At 48.2% G+C, this 27,992-nt stretch overlaps 1 protein-coding gene across 4 annotated transcripts in view; it reads right to left on the reverse strand.

Annotated features, from left to right (window-relative positions):
- The window catches only part of LONRF3 (LON peptidase N-terminal domain and ring finger 3), a 51,607-nt gene extending 31,223 nt beyond the window's left edge, over positions 1 to 20,384 (reverse strand). The window contains exons 1-6 of one of the 4 annotated variants that reach the window (XM_064361606.1): positions 19,378 to 19,451; positions 16,534 to 16,652; positions 12,039 to 12,161; positions 7,997 to 8,152; positions 5,402 to 5,666; positions 4,529 to 4,619 (exon numbers count right to left, since the gene is read on the reverse strand). In XM_064361606.1, coding sequence (XP_064217676.1) covers positions 4,529 to 4,619; positions 5,402 to 5,666; positions 7,997 to 8,152; positions 12,039 to 12,161; positions 16,534 to 16,652; positions 19,378 to 19,420 — 797 coding nt within the window. In that variant the 5' untranslated portion in view covers positions 19,421 to 19,451. Of the gene's footprint in view, positions 1 to 4,528; positions 4,620 to 5,401; positions 5,667 to 7,996; positions 8,153 to 12,038; positions 12,162 to 16,533; positions 16,653 to 18,034; positions 18,654 to 19,377 lie in introns of those variants that run through there. The other 3 variants (XM_012475920.2, XM_021676454.2, XM_021676455.2) reach the window with 3 other exon arrangements.
- Positions 20,385 to 27,992: the final 7,608 nt, after the last annotated feature.

Here is a 27,992-nt window from a genome sequence, read left to right on the forward strand (position 1 = left end):
ATTGAAATGTGAGGTACCATTGCATTCATCATGCTCTTTGCTGCCTATGTACTTTGTTTTTTGGTTTTGATTTATAATTTGTATTTTTGTTTTCTAGGTCCTACGTGATTTATGCTTTAAAGAGGGTTCTGTTTTGATGTGTCTCCAGGATTTGTTTCAAGATTTAGAGCTCCTTTTAGCAGTTCTTGTTGTGGTAGCTTGGTAATGCTGAATTCTCGCAGCATTTGTTCATCTGAAAATGACTATCTTTCCTTCATAAGTGATGCTGAGTTTCACTGGATACAAAATTCTTGGCTGGTAATTGTTTTGTTTGAGGAGGCTGAAGATAGGTCCCCAGTCCTTTCTAGTTTTTAAGGTTTCTGCTGAGAAATCTGCTGTTAATCTGACAGGTTTTCCTTAATAGGTTACCTGGTGCTTCTGTCTCACAGCTCTTAAGATTCTTTCCTTCATCTTAACTTTGGATAACCTGATGACAATGTGCCTAGGCAAGGATCTTCTTGCAATGAATTTCCCAGATGTTCTTTTTGCTTCTTATATTTGGATATCTAGGTCTCTCACAAGGTCGGGGAAGTTTTCCTCAATTATTCCCCCAAATATATTTTCCAGGCTTTTAGAATTTTCTTCTTCCACAGTTAGACTGATTATTCTTAGATTTGGTCATTTAACATAATCCCAGACTTCTTGGAGGTTTTGTTCATATTTTCTTACTCTTTTTACTTTGTCTTTGTTGGATTGGGTTAATTTGAAGACCTTGTCTTCAAGCTCTGAATTTCTTTCTTCCACTTGTTCAATTCTATTGCTGTGACTTTACAGAGCATTTCACATTTCTAAAAGTGTGTCCAAAGTTTCCTGAATATTTTATTGCTTTTTCTTTAAGCTATCTATTTCCATGAATGTTTCTCCCTTCACTTCTTGTACCAGTTTTTGGATTTCCTTGCATTGGGCTTTGCCTTTCTCTGGTCTCTCCCTGATTAGCTTAATAACTAACCTCCTGAATTCTTTTTCAGGCAAATCAGATTTCTTCTTGGTGTGCTATAGCTGGCCTGGAGCCAGAACCTGAGCAACGCCATTTTATAAGACAAAGCTGTGTCTCCAAAAATGAGTTGTAATAACTGCCCCATTCTCTTTGCAATAACTGCTAACTTGGTTTCTGTAAATAAGACTGCTAGTCCGCTCTGGATAATGTCCACCAGGTGAAGTTGTTTACCTTTCTCATCAGTAACTGACAGAATTGCTGGCCTTTGCTTATCAGAATGCACAGCCCAAGCTAATCTCATCTTGGCCCCTGTGAACTAAGATCTGTAATTTCCACTGGTACCCAAACCATGTGTAATCTAACGTTTGTCTTGACTTTTGTGAATCATTTATGTAGCAATTAAAGTGACAATAAGACCCTGAGCCCTCGGAATGTCCGGAGGCCCCCACCCCCGTCCCTGCCCAGGAGATGATTTACAGAATCCACCAGCCCTCGGAATGTCTGAAGCCCTTTCATCCTCCTCCCCGCTCCTCAACCCCACTCCCAAGGTGGTCTTTCGGGTATAAAAAGCCTTGACACTCTCCCCTCGGGGCCGCGGATTTGAGAGACGTGAGTCCTCCGTGGTCACCGGCAATAAAGACCCTGCGATTTGGCATACTTTTGTCTTGGTGAATTATTTTAATCTCGCATCCCAATACTACATTGGTTTGGATCCATTGCTGGTGAACTAGTGTGATTTTTTTGAAGGTGTTGAAGAGCCTTGTTTTGTCATATTATCAGGGTTGGTTTTCTGGTTCTTTCTCATTTGAGTAGGCTCTGCCAGAGGGAATGTCTAGGGCTGAAGGCTGTTGTTCAGATTCTTTTGTCCCACGAGGTGTTCCCTTGATGTAGTACTCGCTCCCCTTTTTCTTATGGATGTGGCTTCCTGTGAGCCAAACTGCAGTGACTGTTCTCTCTCTTCTGGGTCTAGCCACCAATAGAGGGTACCCGGCTCTGGGCTGGTACTGGGGGTTGTCTGCACAGAGTCCTGTGATATGAACCATCTATGGGTCTCTCAGCAGTGGATATCAGCACCTGCTCTGGTGGAGGTGGCAGAGGGTGCAATGGACTCTGTGAGGGTCCTTAGCTTTGGTGGTTTAAAGCTCCATTTTTGTGCTGGTTGGCCTCCTGCCAGGAGGTGAGCTTTCCAGAAAGCATTAGCTGTAGTAATGTGGAGAGGGACAAAGCATGGGTGGGGCCTTAGAACTCCCAAGATTACATGCCCTTTGTCTTCCATTACCAGGGTGGGTAGGGAAGGATCATCAGGTGGGGGCAGGGCTAGGTGTGTCTGAGCTCAGACTCTCTTTGGGCGGGTCTTGCTGCAGCTGCTGTGGGGGATGGGCGGGTCTTGCTGCAGCTGCTGTGGGGGATGGGGGTGAGATTCCCAGGTCACTGGAGCTGTGTCCCTAGGAAGATTATGGCTGCCTTTGCTGAGTCATGCAGGTTGTCAGGGAAGTTAGGGAAATACAGCAGTCACAGGCCTCACCCAGCTCCCACACAAACCAAAGGACCAGTCTTACTCCCACCATGCCCTCCCCAACAGCCCTAGGTCTGTTTCCAGGTGGAGGCTGAGAGAGGCTTGAGAACTTGCCCGAGGCTATTTGCCTCCCAGAGTATTTGGGGTGTCCCCTGGGTCCTGCAGAAGCAACCCGCTTCCTTTAGAGGGACTGTGGGTCCTCTCAGGATTGCTGGTTTCTTCTTGTAGTTGATTTGGAAGCTCCACAGCCCACAGGACCCACCAGTGCAACCAACAGCGACAACCATCCTAATTTCTGTGCAAATATCTAAGCCTCCTTTTAATGCTCTTTTGGAAAACAGACACATTTGTGAATCTGCTGAAGGACGTGGACCTTGTCCTGGAAAACCCACACACTTTAACATGCAACTTTGGGGCATTTATACATCTATTAGAATCCATACATAGAACCTCCTCAGAGGTCCATAGACCTAAAGTTTCCTTCTTGATCTCTGGTCTAGCAGGAAAAAAAATAGTTAACATTTACTGAGTATCTATTACATGCCAGGCACTATTCCAGGTGTTAAATAGACTTTTCTCAATTAATCATGACAACCCCATGGAGTAGGTACAACTGTTCTCTATTTTACTGACAAGAAAACAGTAGCAGAGAATGTCACTCTCTCCAGGTCAAACAGCTAGTAAAGCCAGGGAGCCTCTCCTCTTAGCCACTAAGTTACAGTTGTGAAATCAAACACATGTAAGCAATTTTAAAAAATTGTAGGCCAGGCACGGTAGCTCATGCCTGTAATCCCAGCACTTTGGGAGGCCAAGGTGGGTGGATCACAAGGTCAGGAGATCGAGACCATCCTGGGGTGAAACCCCATCTTTACTAAAAATACAAAAAAATAGCCAGGTGTGGTGGCATGCGCCTGTAGTCTCAGCTACTTGGGAGGTTGAGGCAGGAGAATCACTTGAACCCGGGAGGCAGAGGTTGCAGTGAGCCGAGATCACGCCACTGCACTCTAGCCTGGGTGACAGAGGGAGACTCCATCTCAAAAAAAAAATAAGACCAGGTGCGGTGGCTCAAACCTGTAATCCCAGCACTTTGGGAGGCCAAGGCGGGTGGATCACCTGAGGTCAGGATTTCAAGGCCAGCCTGACCAACATGGAGAAACCCCATCTCTACTAAAAATACAAAAAATTAGCCAGGTGTGGTGGTGGGTGCCTATAATCCCAGCTACTTGGGAGGCTGAGGCAGGAGAATTGCTTGAACCCGGGAGGCGGAGGTTGTGGTAAGCCGAGATCGTGCCATTGCACTCTAGCCTGGTCAACAAGAGCAAAACTCCATCTAAAAAAAAAATTGTATATGGTCACACACACCATAATCATAGCATCTTTCTTTTTGGGTGGGGGAGCATGTGGATAACTTGCCTCTCCAGAGATCTGAGTAAACAGAGATGATGTGGCACTGGTTGGCAGGGAGATACTTGGCTAAGTATCTCAGGCCCACTACTAATATTCATGGCACAACACAAAACAAAAGCCAGTCAGCCCCACCACGTGGCTTCCCAAGAATAGGGAACGTTGATTGTCACTTGGGTCAGCTTGTGTCCCCTGCCCACAGACTGCATTCCCTGCATTCCTGACTCCTGACTTGGAAAAACCTGGAGAGTGGGAAGGGAATAGTCTATTCACAGGTCACAAACCAATGGCCCACTGGGCTTAATATGTCTGAATATGTCTTTTTTTTTCCTTTTTTGGAGAGGCTGGAGTGCAGTGGTGTGATCTCTGTTCACTGCAACCTCTGCCTCCCCAGTTCAAGCGATTCACATGCCTCAGCCTCCCAAGTAGCTGGGATTACAGGCCTGTGCCACCACACTTGGCTAAGTTTTGTATTTTTAGTAAAGACGGGGTTTCACCATGTTGTGATTTCCATTCCGTTAGAGCTATGCTTTTTGCATGCTAACCAACCCAGCAGTAGGTCACTAGCAGAAAGGTTCAGACACCAGAGATGAAGAAACATCAGGCAGTCAATGACAGTACACAGGACGTACCTCATACATAGAGCGCATTCAAGGTCAGATGCGTCAAAGGATGCAAGCGGTAAACTGAGAGCAGGTGTGGGCTCCTGATCAGTGGGAGGATCTGCGAGTTAGAAAGCAAGAAGTCAGCACTGGAGCTACCCTGGTTTCCTTGATAGTACTTCTGAGGCAAAAGAATCCAATGCGTTTTTCAGTTTGCCACTCTCACCACCTCTCAGAAAGCTGATTTACTGGACACCTGAGCCGTTAAGAATGGGATACTCCGAAGTAGGCTCTCAGAGGTTTCCAGCAGCCCCCAACAGAAAGAGAAATGCACATCAAGAAATGCCCAGGAGCCCTGGGGACTTCATTCAAATGCATCAGGCACCTCTCTCAACAGCAGAAGCTACAGCAACTCAATCGACTGAGCCAGGTCTTCAAAGCTAAAACTGAATCCTGGCACTGCCAACCTCTCTTGGTAAGATAGCAAGCCACAGCTGCTGCTTTTCACATGCCTACCTATGGGAACACAGCTGGGAATGAGCAGGGTGAGGCCTGACCTCACTTCCCTCATCCTGCATTCCTAGAATGGGGATGGGGATAGTGAGAGGTTGACCTAGAAGGAAGTGGCATCCTCATGGGTATGGAATGTCATTAGTTGATACTGTGCTTGAGCTGATGCCTTGGCTTTCCATTATATTAATAATTAGTATTGAACACTTATTATAGGGTGCTAGGCACTGTGCATGATCTCACAGAAGCCTCATAGCAATCTCTGAGGTCACACAGCTACTAAATGCCACAGCAGGGCCACACACCCAGAGCCTAAGGAGCCCCCGGACAGAGGTATATTGGTGAGCCTAGGCATCTCCTCCCAGCTACCTTCTCCCTGTGTAGAGCCAGTACCTTGCTTGGAGCCTGTATTAGAAATTTGTGTGCCATCTTGGGCATCAATTTGGCAATATTTCCTTTTTTTTCTCTGGCATTTTCCAGTCTTTCTGGAAGCAGCTTCTGGAGAGGCAGCATCCTGCTTCCCCTCCTCTTCTTCTTGGTCTTTCAAGTGGTGCTGCTGATCATCCCCCTTCACCTTAGCTGGGTTCCTCGGACTGCTGCTGTCTCCCCTGGTTGCTGCTTCCTCCTGACTAGAACAGTGTGGGAGCTCCAGATTGTCCTGAATGAAGAAAGGGCCAAATATCAGAATCTTCTTAGGACCAATATTGTCCTCTGATATTGCTACCCAGAGGGACAAAGGGAAATTATAGAGTCCTGATCCCCACCCTTGATCGCATAGTGGACACAGAGCTCAACTAGGGGGCTGTCATAAGGCATTGTTTCCCACTTCTTGTCCACACAGCATCTGCAACCAAGGCATGCCCAGCTTGGGTCGAGTTAAGGAATTTCCCTAGGTAAGGACCAGAAGGTATGTAGGAGGAGAGGCTCCTTAAGTAGGTGCAAAAAGGGGAAATGCCAGGGATAGCACCAGTTCCCTTTCCTATCACATCTTTCCCTAGTAACCACTTTAGCAAAACCAAGGCAGACAGTGAGGCCAGATTCTGTCACTCAACAATTCCTCTCACCTTCACTGCCATTCACAGCCATCTGTGATTCCCAAACTCCAGCTCCTAAAGGACTTTTGGTAGGGCTTTGGCACACGTCTGTTCATGGCCTGCCAAGTTACCTCATACTCCAGGGCTACATGTTACACTGGTCAAATGAACCAGGTACAAACTATTCCTTTTACTAGATTTGAGGTGACAAGCATTAAAAAAAAAAAAAGGCAAAATCACCTGACAAAAAAAATCAATAACGTCTCTAGCCTTTTAATATTTTCCCAGGAAATGGATATTTGAAAATGGATTTAGAAATAAATGCAATAACAACATGTTTATGCAAATTTACGTGGAAAACCCCTCTCTAATCTAAACCCATAGGCCCCAGGTCAAAATATTCATCTTGTTGTTTCCCTCTAACCATACCAAAAAAAACTGGTAGACGGGTGGAAAAGGGGAGCATATAGCTGGGAGAAAACAATGAGGTGAGGAGAAAAATAATGTGGGTGTTCTCTGTCTCTAACTTGGGGAGTCGGGGTTTTCTCCAGCACTATAGCAATAATACAACGTTGACTTTCCATGAGCCCAAGGCATTGACCACTCAGGAGTATACTGCTTTGCAAATTAAAGTTTGGGTGGAAATCCAATCCTTGTTCCTCAGCTGGTTCACATTGGAAAGCCAAGGTTGGCATTTTTCTTCTTGTCAGATGGAGCTGCAATTAGAAGTCACTCCGGCATTTGAGTTCAGTATTAGCATTCTCAGGTAACAGTGATCTTAACTACTGAAATCACTGGGGGTTCTCTGATTTCAGGAGATCCTGTAAGTTCTGCCTTTTTTTTAAAGAAAAGTTGGACACACCTGCATTTTAGTCCTTATGAGAGCCCAGGGCTTATACACAGGAGAAGAGCATCGAGCATGAATGGAGGGAAAACTGCCCCCTTAAAGGTGCCCAGACATTCAATGCTAAACTCTGCCTTGGAGTCTGGCTTCTGATCCTCAACTTCTGCCCACTTAACCTCTGCTGAGACAGCCAGGGCCTGGGGCCCATCTCTCTGTGTTCTGTTTCCTGGTTTTCAAAGAAAGGCACCAGTATCTGTCTTCCTCCCACGTCCTTCAACTCCACATTCTTTCCCAACATCTCTTTCCTCTTCTCTGTTACAAATAGGTATTGGAAGCTTACTTACGTATAAGGTATAGTGCAGGAATACAAAATTACATCCATTTGGGGATCAGAGTTGTCTTTGCACAGGATCTGTGCTGGCACTCAAAGGCTAGCAGCTTGAACAAACAAAAAGCTCTAGAGGAGAGGTTGTCAGGACCTCTTCCCAGACTCCGCCTAGAAGCCTATAAACCCAAGCAAATTGTATGGCCCAGGGGCAGTAAGCCAATTCCTTTCTAGTTTTGTCAAATCTCTCTCTTGGCTGGATCTAACCACAAACTGAAAATATATATCTATATCTACATCTATATATCCTAGCACTTTGGAAGACCAAGTTGGGAGTATCACTTCAGGCCAGGAGTTCGAGACCAGCCTAGGCAAAAATGGTGAAACTCTATCTCTTCCAAAAAAAAAAAAAAAAAAAAAAAGCTTAGCTAGGCATGGTGGTGCATGCTTGTAGTCCCAGCTACTGAGGAGGTTGAGGATGGAGGATCTCTTGAGGCCAGGAGTCTGAGGCAGTAAGCCATGATCACATCACTGCACTCCAGCCTGGGTGACAAAACGAGACCCTGATTCAAATTTTGTTTTCAATGTAATGAATAACTCTGAGACCATGCCTGAAATTCACAGCTGTATCTTTAGGAGTTTCTTTGCCAAAAAGAGAACCACTAGTGACTCCGTTTCTTCTTTCTCAGGCACCAAAATAGGACAGGGAGGGCTCACTCCCCACGTTCGCCCTCAAAAAAAGCCAAACGAAGGGTCATGACCGAGCTGGGTGAGTTGAATTTTACCTGTAACAACCTTGGCAGATTATGGCTGGTAACTTCAGTAGTCATTGACTCTACGTCTTCCTTTAATCTAGGGTGAGGTGCCAACAGCTTCAGGATATTGAGAGAATGTTCCTGAGAGTCCCCCGGGACAGTTGGTGGAAAAAAACTAAGGAGAAGCTGGTACATAAAACAGAATACTTCACTACTTAAGTTTCTACAGATGCCCAGGTGAAGCGGGGAGGGGCGGTGGAGGCAGCTTGCAGGGCAGAAATCTAGGGAGGAAGCCTTTGACCAGAGTCCCCAACACACCACACCGGCAGGGGTCCTTGCTTCAGTGGGTATCAGAATTAAGTGGGGAACTTATGAAAAATCTAGGTCTCTATTTTCTACTCTCATCTCCCCAGGTCTGAAGTGTGGCCCAGGAATCTGGATTTTGAGAAGGCACTACAGATGCCTCTGTTGCCTAGCCAACGTTAAGAGCCACCATGCTGGTGCTAACACTTCACAGAAATGTCTGCAGTGGGATTAAAAAACCCATCTAAGAGGAAAGAGACAGAGAGGTGAAGTCAGGAGAGAAACCCCAGTTGGAGAACTTGAAGTTTTAATGCCTCAGTAGGTAGAAGTCTACAGATGTCTTCTAGGATCCTCACTGTCTCTTTTCTCCACTACCCATTTTGCTTCCTCGTCTCCCCACCATCACCCCTGGATCTTTAATCCCTTCAGAGCTGGTAACCTGAGCAGTTCATTGTTAGGAAAAACAGAACTCCAGCTTCCTCCCTCTTCTCCCAACGTCACCTCCCCTATTCTGGCCTTTGCTTCTGAGAGGATGTTAGGTTAAGTTCAAGTACTAGGAGCAAGGAGGTTCCTGTCTCTTGCTGGTTTCCCTGCAATTGGATAAGCTGGGAGGTTAGACACGCATTCTAATGTAGCTTGCACCATTCACTGTCCACATTCCTGCCCCAAGTTTCCCCTGTACCAGCAAGGATTATGTGTTTGTGTGTGTATGTGTGTGTTTCCATGTACTGAGACATGTAACACAAGGAGAGCACGTGACTTTGCATCTTAAAACCTGTTCCAGTGCTTACCACCCAGCAGCTCCTGCAAGCTCCCGTCCCGTGTTGAAGGTACACAGTCAGGGTATTAATTGATCAATGAAATTTGACAGAATCCCAAACTCCAGTTTGATTTATTCTCTGGCCCCCAGCAGTCTCTTCATGATATTCCTTCAGATGCCAGCACTCACCATGAAGCCAAACCCTGCTCAGCCTTCAAAGCTCAGCTCAAGTGCTACCTTCCCTCACTACTCCAGTCCTGTCCTATGCAGTAGAGAGTGTACCATAATACAGCATCTTGAACAACAACAGAGACACCACGTTATGTTATCCTAGAAAGGTGTCACAGATGTAAGCCTTTCTCTCCTGCCAGATGGCCAGCTTCTAGAGGGCACATAACAGATACCCAAGAAATACTCATCACACCAGATGGAATTGAATTAAGACACTTATCCACCCCAGGGCCCAGGGAGAGGCCTACCATTCAGGCCCAAAGTCCTCAGACTGATGCCTATGTTTCCTTTCAGCTCTGAGAAACACACTTTCCAGTTATGAGGTGGCAAAGGAGTGAGATGGGGAGGTACTCACAGCACCCAGGGCCATAAATGTCAGCTTTCAGAGCTCCCTCCTCCACAGGAGCCAAGGTTGGCCCTCAGAAGCCCTAACGAGTGACCCAAGAGGACCAAACCAGTTCTGAGGAGGCAGTATCCCTGGAATTCTCCAAAAAGAGCAAAATGCTCTTCAATGGCAGCCACAGAGCATCACAAGGTGCCAGGATGAAAGGGCTGAGGGTGGTGGGAAGGAAAAGGAGTCCAAGGGAGAAATCAAAAGAAACAAAGCAGAAATAACAACAGCAGTTCCCTTCTTCATTTTACTACTTAAGATCTCTCTCCAGGCCTTCTCAATGGCATTGGAAAACAAAAGCTGGGGTCAACTCTCAGTGAGAATGATCATTCCACATGAATGAAAGTCAATTCCACTTCAGCCTCAGTCTTAGAAAGACCCAAATAGGTCAAGAAGGAGGAAAAAGAATCTGAGGTTAAAACATTCAAAAGAAGCACAGGCCTGTGAGTTTGAAGGCAGCTTATTAATGCCAACTGAACCTGCACCATCTCTGTCAAATCTTTAGCCCTGAAACTGGAATGCTTTAGTAAATAAACACAACTGAGGACTCTCGATGTTCTTAATCACTGCCATGGCCTCATCACACTCAGTGGAAATTTGCCTCTAAATTCTCATGCTCACTTCAGAACTCTGTAACACTCATCACGGGCATATGGTCGCTTGCGTCATCTGGCATTTATGTTAACAAATGCAAGATTGTAAGTTCCTTGAAGGCTAAGACTGTGACTTATGCCTCTTTGGGTCTCCAGAGCTTTACACAATGCCTTGCCTCAAGCCATTAGGCAGCTGTGGAAATGACAACAGTTTGTCTATAAAAGTGGACTGGAGAGACAGGTCAGCCCAACTGATGATACCAAGAACATCTCAGGCCAACTGGGAAATGGACAAACAGGAGTCAAGAAACCATTCCTCCTTGGGTCTGAGACTTGCTTCTGCTGGCCTTTGCACACTCTGTTCCCAAATTCAAGTTTCTTCTAACTGCCTTTGTTCATCCCGGAACTGGAAAGTTCCATTGCTACCAGTGAGTGCTGAAGCTGTGGCCATGTCCTCATGGGAAGCAGGATGGCAGAGCAGCTAACGGACCAGGCTTTGGAAGCAGATAGACCTGGGTTCGAATACTTTCCCACCAATCACCAGATGCATGACCTTGGGAAAGTCAGCAAGACCTAGCTTCATCTGTCTCATGTGTAACCTGAGGATGAATCACCATACCTAGCCTCAAAGGAATGTAGTGGGGTTTAAATTACATACTCCACATAAAGTACCTAGCACAGTGTCTGGTGCAGAGGAAATGCTCAACAAATGTTAGCTATTATTATTGTTATCATTACTCACACTATGGACTACATTTAAGATTTGGAGAAGGGTCCATAGCTTCGAGCATACTCCTCTCAAGCACACCTTGTCCACATACTCAAAGCAACTTCCCAGAAAGGAAATCCTCTGCGAGAGACAGAAAATCCAGAGCCAGTTCCTTTAGTTCATCGATTTTGCTAACCGTTCCTCTGTAGCGCCTTCAGAAACCAGTTCTGTCTCTTGCTCACTTTCTTCATCCACTGCTCTGCCACACCACACTGGGACAGAAACCGTGGGGCTCGGCGGAATAGCGGGTGGGGCACAAGGAGAGCAGAGACAACCACCAACTGTCAGAATCCAACTTCCAGGCCAATTAGCCAGGTACCAGGAGAGTCAATTGTAAAACAATAAACAACAAAGTCCATGAATTGAAGATGCCTGAGCATTCACTCATGCTCTCAGTATTTCGTGCCATTTTTCTTTTATAACTACCACATTCTCCTGGGACCCAAGAGTTGGAATGACTGTTTGGATTATATTGTAACAGTCTCTGACTAGCATTTGTGAGGCAGTGTGTTTTATTTCTAGCAAAGGAGCTGAAGGTTGGAGCTCTGTGTATGGTGATAGGGGAGGTGGAGATGACCAGCGTCCCTTCCCAGGGGCTGGCTGTCCTGTGTGGCTACTGAAAACTATGATTCAGCCAAAGAAAAGTTATGTAATGGCAGGCAGCCCCACACCCTGGATCTCTCATCAACAGCCAGAATGTCCTCAGTGAACCTCAATCCCCATGTTAATGTACTTGATTTTGGTTTTTCTCCCACTGACAATCCAGACCCTGAGTCAAGCAAGAACATTCCTCACAGGTTTCTACAAAAATGTAGGAACTGACCAATCTGATTGTACACACCAGAAGGATGGTGTTTCTGGGCAATCAGTTAGCACTCTAGTCTCCCTTTTGTCCCCTTAACCCAGGAAACCACCCACTCAGGACCCCAAATGCCAGGGAGACAAGCACACTCACTCCCCTTCCTAGAGAAGACAGAGAGGTGAGGGTCCATTAGGCAGCTGGACCTGATGTCATTTCAACTCACTCTTTGGGCTTCAGATCTTGCACTCTTGTTCTTTCCATCAAGGGATACACAGTAGAGAAACTCCCTTAGTGCCTCCTCCACTTTGCCTAGGGTGGCTAAGGCTTGGGCTTTTCTGAAATGTGCCTGGAAGGAAACATTAGCATTCAATCCCATTTTATGCAGCCTATTAACACTACTACTATAACAATAAATAACCCAGAGCACTCATTGTTGTGTGAAACATCTTAAAAGGACTCTCTTGGCCAGCAAGGTGGTTCACAGCTGTAATCCCAGCGCTTTGGGAGGCCGAGGGGGCCGATCACAAGGTCAGGAGTTCAAGACCAGCCTGGCTAACATGGCAAAACCCCATCTCTACTAAAAATACAAAAGTTAGCCAGACGTGGTAGCAGGCACCTATAATCTCAGCTACTCAGGATGGTGAGGCAGGAGAATCACTTGAACCTGGGAGGTGGAGGTTGCAGTGAGCTGAGATTATGCAATTGCACTCCAGCCTGGGCAACAAGAGCAAGACTCCATCTCAAAAAAAAAAAAAAAAAGACTCTCTTATCTACAGCCCTAAAATGCGGGCAACTGTTCTAATGCCATTTTAAAGAGGACAAAACTGAAACCCAAAAAAGTTAACTTGCCCAATGTAATACAGCAGGTAAATTGTGGGATCAGGGTTTGAACCTGGGACTGACTGACACCAAAGCCCATATTCTTAACCACTGTGCCATGCTACCTTGTCTCTGCCCCACCATTGTACGGAGTGACCATCAAATGTAGCAAGAACCCCCATTTTACCACATGCTAACCAGCTTTCAGGGCCTGCCCAGTTATGCCTTCCTTTGAACTAGTCTGTCAAGCAGAGAATTAGTCCTCAGTAGTGGCTTGAATGAGCACCTAAACTAACTGATCAATTTTCAGAAGAGTCCCAGGAAAAGGGATCTGACCTCTCCAAGACCTCAGAGGTAACTAGTGGCAAAAGCTGGAACTAAAACTGCAGTCTCAGGACTCCCAGAATGTTCTTCTCCACGAAGCAGACTGCCCTTCAGAGGGCTAACCAGGGGGCTGAGCAGATACTTTCTCTCCTAGGGGCTTGGCTCACTTCTGCTCCTTCACCACATACTTTAAAAAGTATAAAGTTTTTTATACTCCAAGCCCAACTGCTCTGGGAGAGACACTCTAGGGAAAGCAGAACATTCTGGGGAAGAAGGAAGAAGAAAAAAGAGTCGGGGAGAGGACTGCCCTGTGTGTGTGTCTTGAGACAGGTGGATACTAGCAACTTGGCTTGAAGAGCATTTCACCTGAGTCATCTACGATGTCCCTCCACCCAGTGGCCTGCTCCCTTGCCTCCTCTATGAGCAACACTAAGTCTAACTTAGTGAATGAAGTGATTGATCCAGGTTGTAGCTGCTGGATACTTCCCTGCCTCCCTTTCTAACATGCCTCTCTGCAGGCCCTGGCTATGGCCTGCTGCAGAGGCTGACCTGAAGCTGCCTTCTTGAACAGTGTCCCCTGCTCCAATGAGGACCTCTCTGCATTCCCCAAGCTCCTTCTGAAGTCTTGTATTGGTGGATACATGGATGCTGATGGCTTCCTTTGTTGCCTCTCCCTGTGGTGTTTACCAAGGACCTTCGGGGAAAGGCTTGCATGACATCATAGGGCGACTAGAGGGGAGAAGTGTTGGGAGACTGGAAAGGCCTCTGTGATCCCACTAATCATATCAAGTAGCAACCCATACACTCTCTCTCTTTTTTTTTTTTTTTTGAGACAGAGTCTTGCTCTGTCACTCAGGCTGCAGTGCAGTGGCGGATCTCGGCTCACTATAACCTCCGCCCCCTGGGTTCAAGCGATTCTCGTGCCTCAGCCTCCTGAGTAGCTGGGATTACAGGTATGTGTCACCATGCCTGGCTAATTTTTGTATTTTTAATAGAGACGGGGTTTCACTATGTTGGCCAGGCTGGTCTGAAACTCCTGACCTCAAGTTGTGTACCTGCCTTAGCCTCCCAAAGTGCTGGGATTACAGGCATGAGCCACTGCACCCAGCCAACCCATATACTCTACCTGCTCAGGGAAACCAGCTCACAACACTCAGAGCTGTATCACCTGCAGGATGTACTGAGTACCACACACTCTGACTGGATGGCTGGAATGGAGAATAGGGCTGCCAGATAAACCCCTACACTTTGGGCATTTTACATAGAAATGTTGGAAAATATGCAAATCAGGGCTGGAGATAGTTTTGAATTATATGCATCAGTTCCAGTCTCTTCTCTTAACCCTCAAGACAATAAATTATCTCATCACTGCCCCCACCTCTCAGTTCATCACTACAGGGATACGAAGCTCCTATTTAATACTTTCATCAACTCTTCCTTCACTGGGGAAGTCACTTTTCCCATTTCATCCAAAATGCTTCACTGTTTCTCAGCTCTGCTTCTTATCACACTATCAAGGTCCTTAGCCCTAGGATCTAGGCTTAGAGTGGAGGTGGACAGAGTTGCAAGTCCTCTGACTCCTAGGCAGCTCCCTGACTTGCACTACTGGGAGCCTGAAAGTGCCCCCACTATAGCTCCTTTGGGTTAAGGCACTGGTGATTTGTATTAAATGCTAACTGTGTTCCTTGGGAAAAAAGCATACTAATCCATCATCACTCAGGAAAACCTTCTCGGAAAAAAAGAGTATACAAATCCATCATCACTCATGAAAACCTTCTCAGGAAAGAACATACAAGATTCACCTGACATTCATGGCAGAGTACACAAGTCCACATGCTGTATCTGAAGTTTCCAGATCCAAAAAAGTTCTGATAATCCATTATTTTCATAAGCTTGACATCAAAATTCATTAGATGGCAAAACCTGACCTAAACTGACATGAAGTGTTTTAAAATATTTGTCCCACAGAGTGTGAATTTTCACAGAATCTGCTGGAGAGATAGTGTTTGACTACAGGAAGCTGCCTGGAGCTCACCAAGACCTAATATATTGTCCTTGCAAAATCTAAAACATTCTGGATTCTGAACATTTCTGGTCTTAATAGTATTCAGATAAGGGATCATGGACTTGAACTTGGATAAAATGGATTTCTGAGGAAGGCATCCTTGGGTTGTGTAGAGAGAGCACTACACCCAGCAAACTTTATAGCTTGCAGAATGTCCTCTTGGCCACGTTCACATTTGACTCTCACTGCATCCTTGTGAGGCAATCAGGGTAGATATCAATAGCTTCATTTTGCAAACAAGGATATTTGGGGTTCAGGGAGTGAAGCCACCTCCCCATGGCTTGCAAGTAGTAGAGCAAAGGCTCAAATCTAATCTTCAAAACAAAGTACTGACATGTGGCTGAGGGTCAGTCCTGAAGCCAGGCAAAGATACAGAAAGTGACACTTTGCATCCTGGCATCCTGAGAGGTGTCCAGGCTGTCTTTCTTCTCACCCCTTCACGTGACCTAAATCCTTGGGGATACTGCCAGGCTGACTGACTATATTAAGGACTCGAAATGGCACAACCATTGTGTGAGTGTGAGGATCCCTTCAGAGAAAACTGGCTAAGCTGCCAAGGAGCCTGGCTATCAGCAGAGGTTCAGGAGGGCCAGGCCAGCCATGCTACTCTCACCTCCTCTTTCTAATGTCCCTAGAAAATAATGATAATGATGACGATAGAAAACATTTATATAGATCAGACACAATGGCTCACTCCTGTAATCCTAGCACTTTGGGAGACTGAGGCGACACCAGCCAACATGGCAAAACCCCATCTCCACTAAAAATACAAAAAATTACCCAGGCATGGTGGCACATGCCTATTGTGATCCCTGCTACTTGTTAGGTGAGGTGAGAGGATCGCTTGAACCCGGGAGACGGAGGTTGCGGTGAGCCAAGATCATGCCACTGTACTCCAGCCTGGGCGGCAGAGTGAGACTCCATCTCAAAAAAAAAAAAAAAAAAGGAGGAAGGAAGGAGGGAGGGAAGCGGGGAGGGAGGGAGGAAGGAAGGAAGGAAAGAAGGAAGGCAGGAAAGCAGGCAGGTAGGCAGGCAGGCAGGCATTTATATAGCGCTACGTTCCAAACACTGTTCTAAGCACCTTACATTATTAGCTTATGTAATCCACGCAACAATCCTATTTAGTAGCTGCTTTGAATATCCCCCATTTTACAGAGGAGGAGATGAAGTATTGGGAAGTTAAGTCATTTGCCCAAGGCCACAAAGGTCATAAAAGCAGCAGAGCTGGGACACAAACCCAGGCAGTTTGGCTTCCAAGGGCATATTCTAGAGAGTCACTATGCCCAGGCTGCTCTGAAGGTCATCAGCTGAAGACCGAATTGAGGAAGAATCCAGCTCCCTTGCAGACCTGAGTCTCCCTTTGCCCAGGGATCTTTACCCTGGCTCCTTTGCAAAGCCTTCTTCCTGTTCTGCTTGAGCTCTAGCGCCCCTACGCTCCAGGGAGACAGCCCTTCCTGCCAATTCCTGTCTACAGTACAACCCCTTCCCACCTCTCCCATCCCACACTCACCTTAAAACCCATCGGGCGGAGCTTACATGCTATTTCTGCATCATGCAGTGCGTTCTCATGAGACTCCAAGGTGAAATAAATCTGAGACCGATTGCTATAAAGCAAGTGGTCATTTGGAGCTGCCAAAATGAGAAAGAAAAACCCTTATTAATGGCCCCCAGCCAGGGCAAGCAGGTGGTAAGTCCTGTATGAGCATGGATCTTGAGCAAATGATAAGTTTTCTAGGACTTTTTTACTGGAGATCAAAAGGATTGGGCTCTATTTCTAGTTCTAATATTGTCCTACCTTCTACACCCCAAGACACTCTTGGTTCCCCAACTGCAAAGTCATTTTTGACCCCCACTCACAAGTTCATTAGAGGCCCTGTAGTGTCAGTGATGCATTAGACACTTTGACATAGACAAGATGTGGCTACACACAGCTAGTGCCTGGCAGCCAGGTTTGAGGGCATTATCAACAACAAGAAAACAGGCCAGGTAGGAAGGAGAGAGAAGTGGGCAGATGTGACCCCTATCTGAACCACCAAGAAGACAAATCCAAGTTCGTCTTCCAGGAGGGAATGACTGATGACATTAGCAACATCTTTGTCTACAAAGCCCAGCACATATGAAGATTCCCTAAATGAAATGTGAAAATATCTTTATATGGTCCCGTCCTCTCATTTCAGATGACCAAATGTAAATGAACTTGGAAAGGGTTACTGGGAATAAGATGAGGCTGGCTCTCACCAAAAACTCAGAATTACTAGATGTCAGAGCTGAACAGGCAATTAGAGATTATCTGGCTCAATCAACCCATTCTTCAGATGGGGAAAATGAAGCCCAGAGAAGGGAAAGCATCTTCTCAAGGTCACACACCTAGATGGACAGAGTCACTGATAACTGGTGAGACTTTGAAGCTTTTGAAGCTGGAATGCTGGGGAGCAGGTTCCTTTTTCTGAAGGTGTGTACTTGGAATAATACAGACACACTGGCCATCTTCCAGAACAGAGAGCCTCTTTTCGTCTTAGAAGGGTAAAGCTGGCCTTAACATTTTCACCCTGACTTCCTTGAGGAAATTAACAAAGATGCAAGGAAGAACCCCCAGGGGAAGGTGGCAGCGACAGAGAAAGAGGGTGAGGTCAGGAAGGGGCTTTCCTGGCCCTTAGAGGATGGCTAAAAGGAATGCAACCTGCCTTGGAGATCTGGAGTTAAATGGCCTCCAGAGCTTCATTCATATTGCCCTGCTCTTCCCCAAGATCTGACTCTAGCTTCCTCTGTGACAACAGGTTTTGATGTTTTTTTTCCCAGGGGTGTGCTGAGGACTTGCTTGGGTGCCCATTACTTGCTCTTAAGACATTAGCAAATTGTTTACAGTCTTTTCTGTCTATTCTCTTCTGCAGCACACTCCAGCCTGCTGACAGCTCACAGTGTGCTTTGCTTGTGCACAGAGAGGGGCTGGTGGGGTCCCCTTCTCTGGCTGCCAGTGTCGCCCCGTCAGTCCTTATTCCTCCTCCTATTACCTGTTGCAAGCCTGAGTGGAGATTCAACACGTGGAGACTCCAGCCCACACCCTTCCCCCACTCCACAGAGTCAGGTCCAGAACACCCTGGGATGCCAGGGCCCTGCCTGCCCATCCCTGTTGCCTCCTCCCGTCATGCTTCGCCAGACAACCGTGCCCCGCGGCCCAGCTTCTGGCAGCCTGCCCGAGCTGGGCAACACGGACTGGCAGCTCAGCAGCCACTTCCTGGGTCCAGAGGCAGTGGGTCGCAGAGAGCGGCTCCCTGGGAAATTCGGGTTCCCTAGTCCAACTGGAGATGTGGGACTGCCCATGTTGCCCTTGAAGCTGCAAAGTCCACCCAACCTTCCCAGGCGGCGCTGGAAAGCAGGACAGAGGTGTGACCCATTCGTCGCCAGCCCACGGTCCCTGGGGATACCCAAGCAGTTGCCAGGCCCCGTCTCCCACCGGGCTGGCCGGGTTAAAGGGGTTCGAGGCCAGGGCACATGCTGCGGGTTGGCAGGGCAGAAGGAGGGAGGAGGCATGTATTTCAGCAGAGGATCGTGTGATAGGAAGCGGTGACAATGAGTCACAGGGCAGCGGGGCGCAAGCGCTCCCCCTCCCCCCGCACACGCTCGTGGGATGGTTTCCGAGGCGAGCGTGGCCCACTTCAGTTACCTCAGCGGTTACACAATCCCGCCCGCCCGCGCGGAGGAGGGGCCGCCCGACCCGGGCCGCTCGCGGCCCTTATGAAACCAGTGCTCTCCTGACCTAATTCCACGCCAGACCCACCCCACAGGGAGCCGCGGCCCCGGAAGGGGCAACACCCGGCGGCGCGAGAGGCACGCAGGCGCCGACCGGACATCTCCTGCTGGTGACAGCCTGGAGGACAGGGCGCCAGTGCGAGGAGCGCGCGAAGTTCCTCTGTTCACTGGGAAGGTGTGAGCAGGTGTAAGAGGAGGCCAGGAGTGCGGCGGGAGGAGGAGAGTCAGAGGAACAGAGAGTGACACTGATTAAGAAAGAAACAGTGACAAAGATGAGAAGAGATGGAGAAAAAGAACCAGAAACAAGGAGACACAGGAACTGGTACTGACAGGAACACAAAAACTAACAGAAGTCGGCAGAAAAAGACAAAAAGCAACCGATATCGGCACAAACACAGTGAAAGACAGCTAAAGCAGGGAAAACGGGACAAACTCAGAGACCCAGCTCCAAAAACACCCCTCCCCCACCCCGGCCAGGGTCCATGGGTCCCCCGCCCCCTCTTCTGCCTTGGTCCAAGTCCCATCTTGCTGCAGGGTTTGTTCTCCCGCACCCTCGCGTCGCCAAACGAGCACCAGCCCCAGCCCAGCAGCACACTGGACTCACCCAACTTAACTGCCTCGTTGTACTTGAGCAGCGCCGCCTCCATCTGGCGCTCGCGGTACAGCCGGTTGCCCTCGTGCCGGAGTTGCGACGCCCGCGCCGGGCCAGGGAACAACTTGCCGAGGAGGCCTCTGAGCACTACGTTGACTCGCAGCGGCGACGGCGGCGGCGGTGGCGGCGGCGGCGGCGGCGGCGGCGGCTGCGGCGGCGGCTGCTGCTCAGCCTGCTGGGCTCCACGCGCCCGCCCAGTGGCCACCATCAATCCGGAAATCTTGGCCCCGCACAGCGCACAGCGCCGGTCGGAGGCCCGCCCACGTTCCAGGCACAATTTACAAAAGGTGTGGCCACACGACAAGGACACGGGGTCTGACAGAAAGCCATCACATTTCCGGCAGTTAAAGCCGTCCCACACCTCGGTGGCCGCCGCGGCCCCTGTCTCTTCCGCCGCCACGGCGCTGCTTGTAGCACTACCCTCGTCCGGGGGCGCTGGCGTCAGTGCCTCGCCTTGAGGGACTTTCTCCGCCAGGCAGCGCACCAGCTGCTCTAGCTGGTCAGCCACCAGCTGCTGTCGCTCGGAGAGCTGTCTATACACCTCGAAGGCTTCCCGGAGGCGCCCCCGGGACGCCAAGGCGTCTGCCTGCGTGAGCAGGACTTTGCTCTCCGGCGTTGAGGTCCCCGGAGACTGCTCTTGCTCTCTCTCCCGCGTAGGTAGAGGTACGGGACCCTCTGCAGCCGCCTCTGGCGGGGGAGCCGTGTCTACTTGGGCCGCTGATGCCCCTCGCTCCGCCGGCTCCACTGGATCTAAGTTGTTGCTGCTGACCTCGGCGGGCAAGCTCAGCATCTGTTCAGTCCGTACTGACTCCATAGGGAGAGGGACACGGGAGGGGAAGAGGCGTCTAGGGACTGGGAACACGAAGCAAGAAGTGGCGGCTGGAGGAAATCAGGAGGGCCACCGCCGCCGTGCTACCTAACTCTGGGCCCTGCCGCGCCTCTGGGAGCTCCATGCCCGCCGCCCCGCGCCGCCTAATAACTGTCTTGTCTCAGCAAAGTGTTATATAAAACGATACCATGTGACGTGCCGCCACGCTGCTCATTGGCCGGCGGCGGGGAAATTGTTACAAAACCAGACAGTTTTGTAACAGTGTTGGTCTTGCTTCTTTGGGCTTCGCTTTTCTTTGCTACTTTCTGAGGTTGTGTTTACACTTCGCCTTATTCCTTGGGGTCACCTGGTTCTGTTTCGGAAGTGGGGTTGAGGGGTGGGGAGAAACTCAGTGTCTTCTCTTGGGCTTCTCAGTCTCCAAACCCCACCCCATCTTACCTCCAAACGGGCCAGCAAACAGGTCCTCTCTGCCAGCCGCTGCACAGTCCGCGAGGTCTTCTGGGACGCCTAAGGCTCTCCCTCTTGGGGGCGACGGCTGCTGTCAGGGAAAGGAAGCAGGTTAGGTGGGGTATCCGTGAAGTCCCCCCCTCCCACCACACACACACAACCCAGCCCCAGCCCGAGAGCCCTGGAAGCCCCGCCTGGACTCCTTGCCTTCTTCCAGAAGCCTCCCAAAGGTGGTGAATGCGGTTTTCTAGGGGTGTTTGGTCTTCTGTACCAAGAGCGACTCAGAGCAGCGGGTCCCAAGGGCTCAAAAGTTGGGCAGCGCTCGCTGGGCAGTGAGGAACTCGCGGAGAAGATGCCCTTGCCGGCTTAGCCCCGAGAGGGAGGCGCCCCGCCAACTCCCCTCCTTACTTACCTTTCTCCCCCAACACTGAAACTGGCGCTGGGGCCGGCGGAGGGTGCGCAGCTGGAGAGACACCAGGCCGGCCCTTGAGCCACTGGCCGGAAGGTCGCGGCCGGGACTCCCTGGCCTGCTGGAGTCGGTGGGTACTCTGGGGTCCTCAGGAAGTGGCAGGCGAAAGACATGAGTTGAGAGCGCCACTCCAGAGTCCTGACAGCATAGTGGCAGATCGAGTAGCCTCCAGGTTTGTCGTTTCTAAGCGCTGAGTTCTGACAGTGGCACGTCACAGTGGGGGGACTGCTGGGGAGGGGTACAACTGGGCAGGAGCCTCAGGGTCTGGTTTACAAAGGCTAGAGGGCCTCTACGGTGCCCCCACACACTTCCTGAAGGCGAGAGTGGTGGCCAACGGCACACTCTTTGTCTCCCTCGAATCCGCACATTTAGGTCGGGAACCCAGTTCACAAATGAGCAGACAGAAAACGGCACAGTCGCACTGTTCCAAGCAGAGAGGCAGGGTCTAGGCTTGCCGCTGGCTCAGCTGGACTCCAGAGCCTCCGGGCTCTTGGGCAGTGCCAGGGTACCGCCCCAGGGGCCTGAAGACCTATTGTTGTCTCCAGCTCCAGCCACCTTTTAGCTGGATGACCTTGGGCAAAAGTCACTTAAAGTCTAGAATCCATCATTTTTGCTTATGAACGAATGTCAGAGTTGATCTTACTTGGGATTAAGTCATGTTTCAGAGTTGGGTTATGGCAGGCTCCCTTGGGGCTCTGCTTCTCTTTAGGTAGTTAAACCAGCCTGAGATCAATACCAAGGTCCCAGAGAACAGGTACTATGCAGCCAGCTCTAGAACCTCTCTCTAATAAGACAGGACAACGAGAGAGAGTCATAGGGCAGAAAGGAAGCATCACATAGGGGAAAAAAGACACCAAAAAAAAAAAAAAAAAAAGGAATAGAGAAACTCCGGATGTAGCCAGGAAAGCACGAGGAACAAAAACTTGGCTTGAAGCCTTGGCTTTGTCATGCATTTGCTATGAAACCTTAGGTAGGTTCGCCAAACCTTAGTTTCTCTTCATCTCCAAGCTTCCCTCCAGCTCTAACCTTGAATGGCTTTGATCCTAAGACCAGATTTCATGATACTAACTCTGTTGCTTAAGTACAAACGACTAGTCCTAATGCTGTGGATGGTGGTTTGAATGGGAGTTGGGGGGATGGGAAGTAAACGGAAGGCTGTGCATTTAGTCGGGGTCAGGTCTGAGCTAGATCTTTTTTTCTGAGACAGAGTCTTGCTCTGTTGCCACGCTGGAGTGCAGTGGTGCTATCTTGGCTCACTGCAACCTCCACCTCCCAGGTTCAAGTGGTTCTCCTGCCTCAGCCTCCTGAGTAGCTGAGATTACAGGTGTGTACCACAACGCCTGGCTAATCTTTGCATTTTTAGTGAAGACGGAGTTTCACCATGTTGGTCAGTCTGGTCTTGAACTTCTGATCTCAGATGATGCACCCGCCTTGGCTTCCCAAAGTGCTGGGATTACAGGCGTGAGCCACCACACCCGTCCCTGAGCTAGATTTTTAAGTAGAGGTCAGAGGACTGGCCAAAAGGCGGTGGAGGTGGCTGTGCCAAGCAGCAGGGGAGAAGCTGGGGTTCCTGGTGACTTGCTAACTGACTGAGGAGAGCTCTTTTCACCTCTCAGTTTCCCCTACTATCAAATGAGATCCCCAGCACTAATTATCTGCCTGCCCCTTCAGACACCTGTGGGAAGGACAGCCTATGGGGAAGGTAGAGAGATTCGTGAGATGGATAATGATGAAAAATCTTAATTCAAGAGCTTTACCCCCTTCAACGTATCTTTTTTTTTTTAAAAAAAATAGATGTCTGTTACCCAAAATTGTTTCCTAGTTGCAAATCTGGGATGTACTTTGCTCCCTGGATGACCTTGACAAGGGAATACCCCCTGGGTTGATTCCCCTCCCTTGCCCTGTTATGGTAGGGAGGCTAAGAGAAGGCCAGGTCGGGTAGAGAGTCACAGTTCTGCAGGTATGGAGAAGAGAAACTCTTTCCAGGCAGGCCCTCTTGGCTGCCAGTGCATGAGGTTGACCTTGCACTTGGTCAGGAATGTTAATAGCTGTCTGGATGTTGCGAGGTACCCTGGTGTAAATGGCAGTACCACCTACTCACTGAACAGACTCCACAGGGAGTTTTACATTGCAATCAAGACTGCTCGTAGGATAACACCAAATGGGTTTCTATTGAATGCTGAAAAACATTATCACAATGGCTTTCTTTACTTCTTTAAGTTAAACAAACATTACCATTACATTGATATACATTTGTGAACCAAGTCAGAAATCTCCTACTCAGAACTTCCTCCCCTCTGCTCTTACTAATTGGAGCCCGCCTGGAAGGAGGGGAAGCGGGAGATTGACACCATCTTTTCAGGTGCAAATGTTCCCTTTGGAGTGCCAGGTTCTTGAAACCTCCATTTATTCTGCTAGGATCACCTTGTGGCTAAGGTTAACTAAGAAGAGAGCAAGGATTGAGCTGCTCTTCATTTTCCACTGACTAGTAGTTTTCCAACTGGGCTCCGAAAAGTCTCTCTGGGGCTTAGAGGAAACAAGCAGGCAGGCTTTGACCCTAGCTCCCTCAAGCAGGGCAGCACTGTATCCATCTGTTTCATGTAAGTGAGCCTCCAGGTATGAATTCATTGAAGAAAAGCTGTCCCTTACAATATCAAGTTTGAAAACCGTAGCAATTTTCACACATTTTCATATATTTGTTGGGCATCTTCCATGTACCAAGGACTGTTCTAGATACTGGAGACACATCAAAGCAGGGGCCAGGTGTGGTGGCTCATGCCTGTAATCCCAGCACGTTGGGAGGCTGAGACAGGCAGATCACTTGAGGTCAAGGGTTCGAGACCAGCCTGGCCAACAAGGCAAAATCCCGTCTCTAGTAAAAATACAATAAATAAATAAATATAAAATTAGCAGGGTGCCATGGCACACTCCTGTAATCTCAGCTACTTGGAAGGCTGAGGCAGGAGAATCCCTTGAACCCAGGAAGCAGAGGTCTCAGTGAGCCGAGATCACACCATTGCACTCCAGCCTGGGTGTGACAGAGTAAGATTCTGCCTCAAAAAACAAAAAGCAGCACATAACTCCCAGGTTCTCCCTCACATATGATAGTGCGTCTTTCCTCACACATGCACATCCTTGTACTGGCTTCCCATATAGACTAGAAGCTCCAGAGGGCAAGGACTGGTGTCTTATATCTCCTCCAGTGACATAAGCAGGACAGTGCTTGAACAGTTCTTACTGAACATGCCAGTGGACATTCTGGCCCTAGGAGTGTGCAGAGGGACAAGAGGGAACAGTTGGAATGCCATACCTTTGCACTGGGTCATTCATAGAGCAGAGACTAGGCATATAAATAACAAATGGTTGACAGTCCTGTACTTGGAAAGGACTGCTGAGCAACTCTGGGAGGAAAGAGTCCATTCAAAGCCGGAGACCTGGGGTAAGGTGTATGCAACCCTGTGCGCACATACACATGCACACACTGTATGCCTGGAAGCCAAAGCACGCATTTATTCTGTACTTGAGTTTCTTATTTTATAAACTGGGGTGACTCATAAATCTGCAGTCCTTACAGGGGAAAAAAAAAGGAAACATGAACATTAACGGTATTGGTATGGAAAGAAAGACTTCCCCTTGTTATACAGAGTAGCCAAAACCCCCAAATAAAAGAAAGTTTAGCTGGGCATGGTGGCTTACGCTCGTAATCGCAACACGTTGGGAGGCCGAGGTGGGCGGATCACTTGAGGCCAGGAGTTCAGGACCAGCCTAACCAACATGGCAAGACCCCATCTCTACTAAAATTTTTTTTAAAAAATTAGCTGGGCATGGTGGTGTGTGCCTGTAATCCCAGCTACTCAGGAGGCTGAGGCAGGAGAATCGCTTGAACCCAGGAAGTGGAGGCTGCAGTGAGCCAAGATCACGCCATTGCACTCCAGCCTAGGTGACAGAGCAAGACACTATCTCAAAAAAAAATAAAGAAAGAAAAGAAGGAAGGAAAGAAGGAAGGAAGGAGGGAAGGAAGGAAGGAGGGAGGGAGGGAAGGTTGGTTTACACGAAGGAAGGAAGGAGGGAAGGAAGGAAGGAAGGAGGGAAGGAAGGAAGGAAGGAAAGTTGGTTTACATGTCAGCTCTGGTTTCACAAATGAGGCAATTGAACACTAGAGAAGGCAAGTGACTTGCCGCAGGTCATAATGAATTTGATACAGCCAAAATTGGAAGCTAGGGCTCATGTCTCTTTGTTTATAGGATTTTTTCCATGTGATCAGAAAGCTAAAGGGCATAGAATATCTCTTTCTTCTTACTTATTGTAAGAAATTATTTCAGATTTCCCACCTACAATATTTTCATCAGTTCAACAAATATTTATTGAACATATACTATGTGCTAATGGAGCTGGCATTTGTAGGGCAATAATAGGATATGACACAGTCTTTATCCTCTAGTTGCTAACTGAGGAAACAAGAGACAAAGATTTAAAAAATAACAGGCAGTCTGGAAGAAGTGCCAAAATTAAGGAAACTGTGTGTCCACGGAAGCCCTCAAAGAGATCAGACTGCAATGCAGTCTCATGGAAAAAGTGCTTTTAAGCTAGGTAGAAGAGGATTTAAAGAGACAAGTGAAGGACCACTCTGCTGCTCAATACCAGGGGATTTCCTTTATATTGGGGGATAGGTGGCCAAGGAAAAAGAGAATTCCAAGTAAGCTGGACTGGTCAAGTGCAGTGACACAATCTCAGCTCACTGCAACTTCCGTGTCCCAGGTTCAGGCAATTCTCCTGCCTCAGCCTTCTAAGTAGCTGGGATTACAGGCATGCACCACCATGCCCAGCTAATTTTATATTTTTAGTAGAGATGAGATTTCAGCATGTTGGCCAGGCTGGTCTCAAACTCCTGACCTCAAGTGATCCACCCGCCTCACCCTCCCAAAGTGCTGGGATTACAGGCGTGAGCCACTGCGCTGGGCCAGGAATTTGTATTCTTAAAGGCTACCCATGTGATTGTGATGCTCAGTTAAATTTGATGTTCCCCTTGTAAAGGATGATGCAGAATACATTGGAGGAGTTTACCCCAGTCCTTCTCTCCCTATCTCATCCTCAGTTCCCCGGGGATGGTGGCATTAGTAATTCTTCCCAACATTTTACTGAAGGGTAAACAGAGAGTCCAGAGGCTTTCAATGATGTGCAGAAGGTCATTCGGCCAGTAGTAGAGACCTTGGCCTCCTGTCAACCCCTAGAAACAGAAAGATTGCAAGATACTATCCGAAGGAAGATTTTGCTTCGTTTCTCTGCAAGACAAGTCAGACCCACTTGGTTAGCCAGAGAGTCTATTGCCCAGAGTACAAAAAAGGAGTAAGTCTTGAGCTGCCAGTTGTGTGGAGCCCAGGGCAAGGTTAGTCGCCGGGAGGTTGGAGTTCTAACTTGGCTGTGTGACTCAGCCCAAGCCACGTCCCCTCTCTCTTTATGTCTGTTCTTCACCAATGAATAACAATGCCTAGTGTCACTGTTGGGATTAGCTACCAGTGATGGAAAATGCACAGTGTACTTAGTCCCGATGTGAGATGTGATTCCTGGGAACAGAAGGGATGCACAGCCATCTGTTAATTGTTGTGAGTAAGATTTGCGCTGGCTGCCCTCAGAGAAAGCGTTTTCTTTCCAAGAGGAGAGTGGGCAGGAGGCTTGAGCCTGGGCCCTGCTCTCTTCAGAAACATTCACCAATGTGGAGGCTCTAGAGGACCAGATAGAGCAGTCTGGTCATGGGAGGAAAAAGAAACAAAAGGCAGGTTATCTGGAGGGAAAGCAGCAAACATTCATCAGGAGCAAATGATCTGAAGGTTTTGGCAGGACTGAGAAATGGTTAGAATCAGGGCTTGGATCTTTTTATTCAACTGTAGTAAAAAATATATAACATAAAATTTACCATTTTAACCACTTTTAAATGCATGGTCAGTGGCATTAAGTACATCCACATTTTTGTGCAACCATCGTCATCATTCATCTCCAGAACATTTTTTTTATCTTGTAAAACCAAAATTGAATACCCATTCAACATTAATTCCCCATTCTGTTTTCCCCCAATCCCCTAGTAAACAACTATTCTACTTTCTGTCTGGTATCAATTGGACTACTCTAAGTACCTCAAAGAAGTAGATACATACAATATATGTCTTGTTCCGACTGGCTTATTTCACTTAGCATAATGTCCTCAAGGTTCATCCACATTATACCTTGTGAGATTTCCTTGCTTTTTTTTTTCTTCCTTCCTTCCTTCCTTCCTCCCTCCCTTCCTCCCTCCCTCCCTCCCTTCCTTCCTTCCTTCCCACAGTCTCACTCTGTCTCGAGGCTGGAGTGCAGTGGTGAAATCTAGGCTCACTGCAACCTCCGTCTCCCGGGTTCAAGCAATTCTCCTGCCTTGGCCTCCCAAGTATCTGAGACTACAGGCATGTGCCACTACACCCAGCTAATTTTTGTATTTTTTGTAGAGACAGTGTTTCACCATGTTGGCCAGGATGGTCCCGATCTCTTGACCTTGTGATCTGCACGCCTCGGCCTCCCAAAGTGCTGGGATTACAGAGGGAGCCACCAGGCCCAGCCAAAGAATTTCCTTGCTTTTTAAGGCTGAATAATATTCCATTGCATGTAAATCTCACATTTTGTTTATCCATTTGTCTGTTGATGGACACAGGTTACTTCTGCCTTCTGCTATTCTGAATACTGCTGCTATGAACATGGGTATACAAATATGTCTTTAATGCTCATCATCACTGGTCATTAAAGAAATGCAAATCAAAACCACATTGAGATACCATCTCACACCAGTTAGAATGG

Source organism: Aotus nancymaae, unplaced genomic scaffold (genome assembly GCF_030222135.1).
Source record: "Aotus nancymaae isolate 86718 unplaced genomic scaffold, 86718_ANA_hifiasm-v0.15.2.pri h1tg000004l, whole genome shotgun sequence".
NCBI classification, from domain to species: domain Eukaryota; kingdom Metazoa; phylum Chordata; class Mammalia; order Primates; family Aotidae; genus Aotus; species Aotus nancymaae.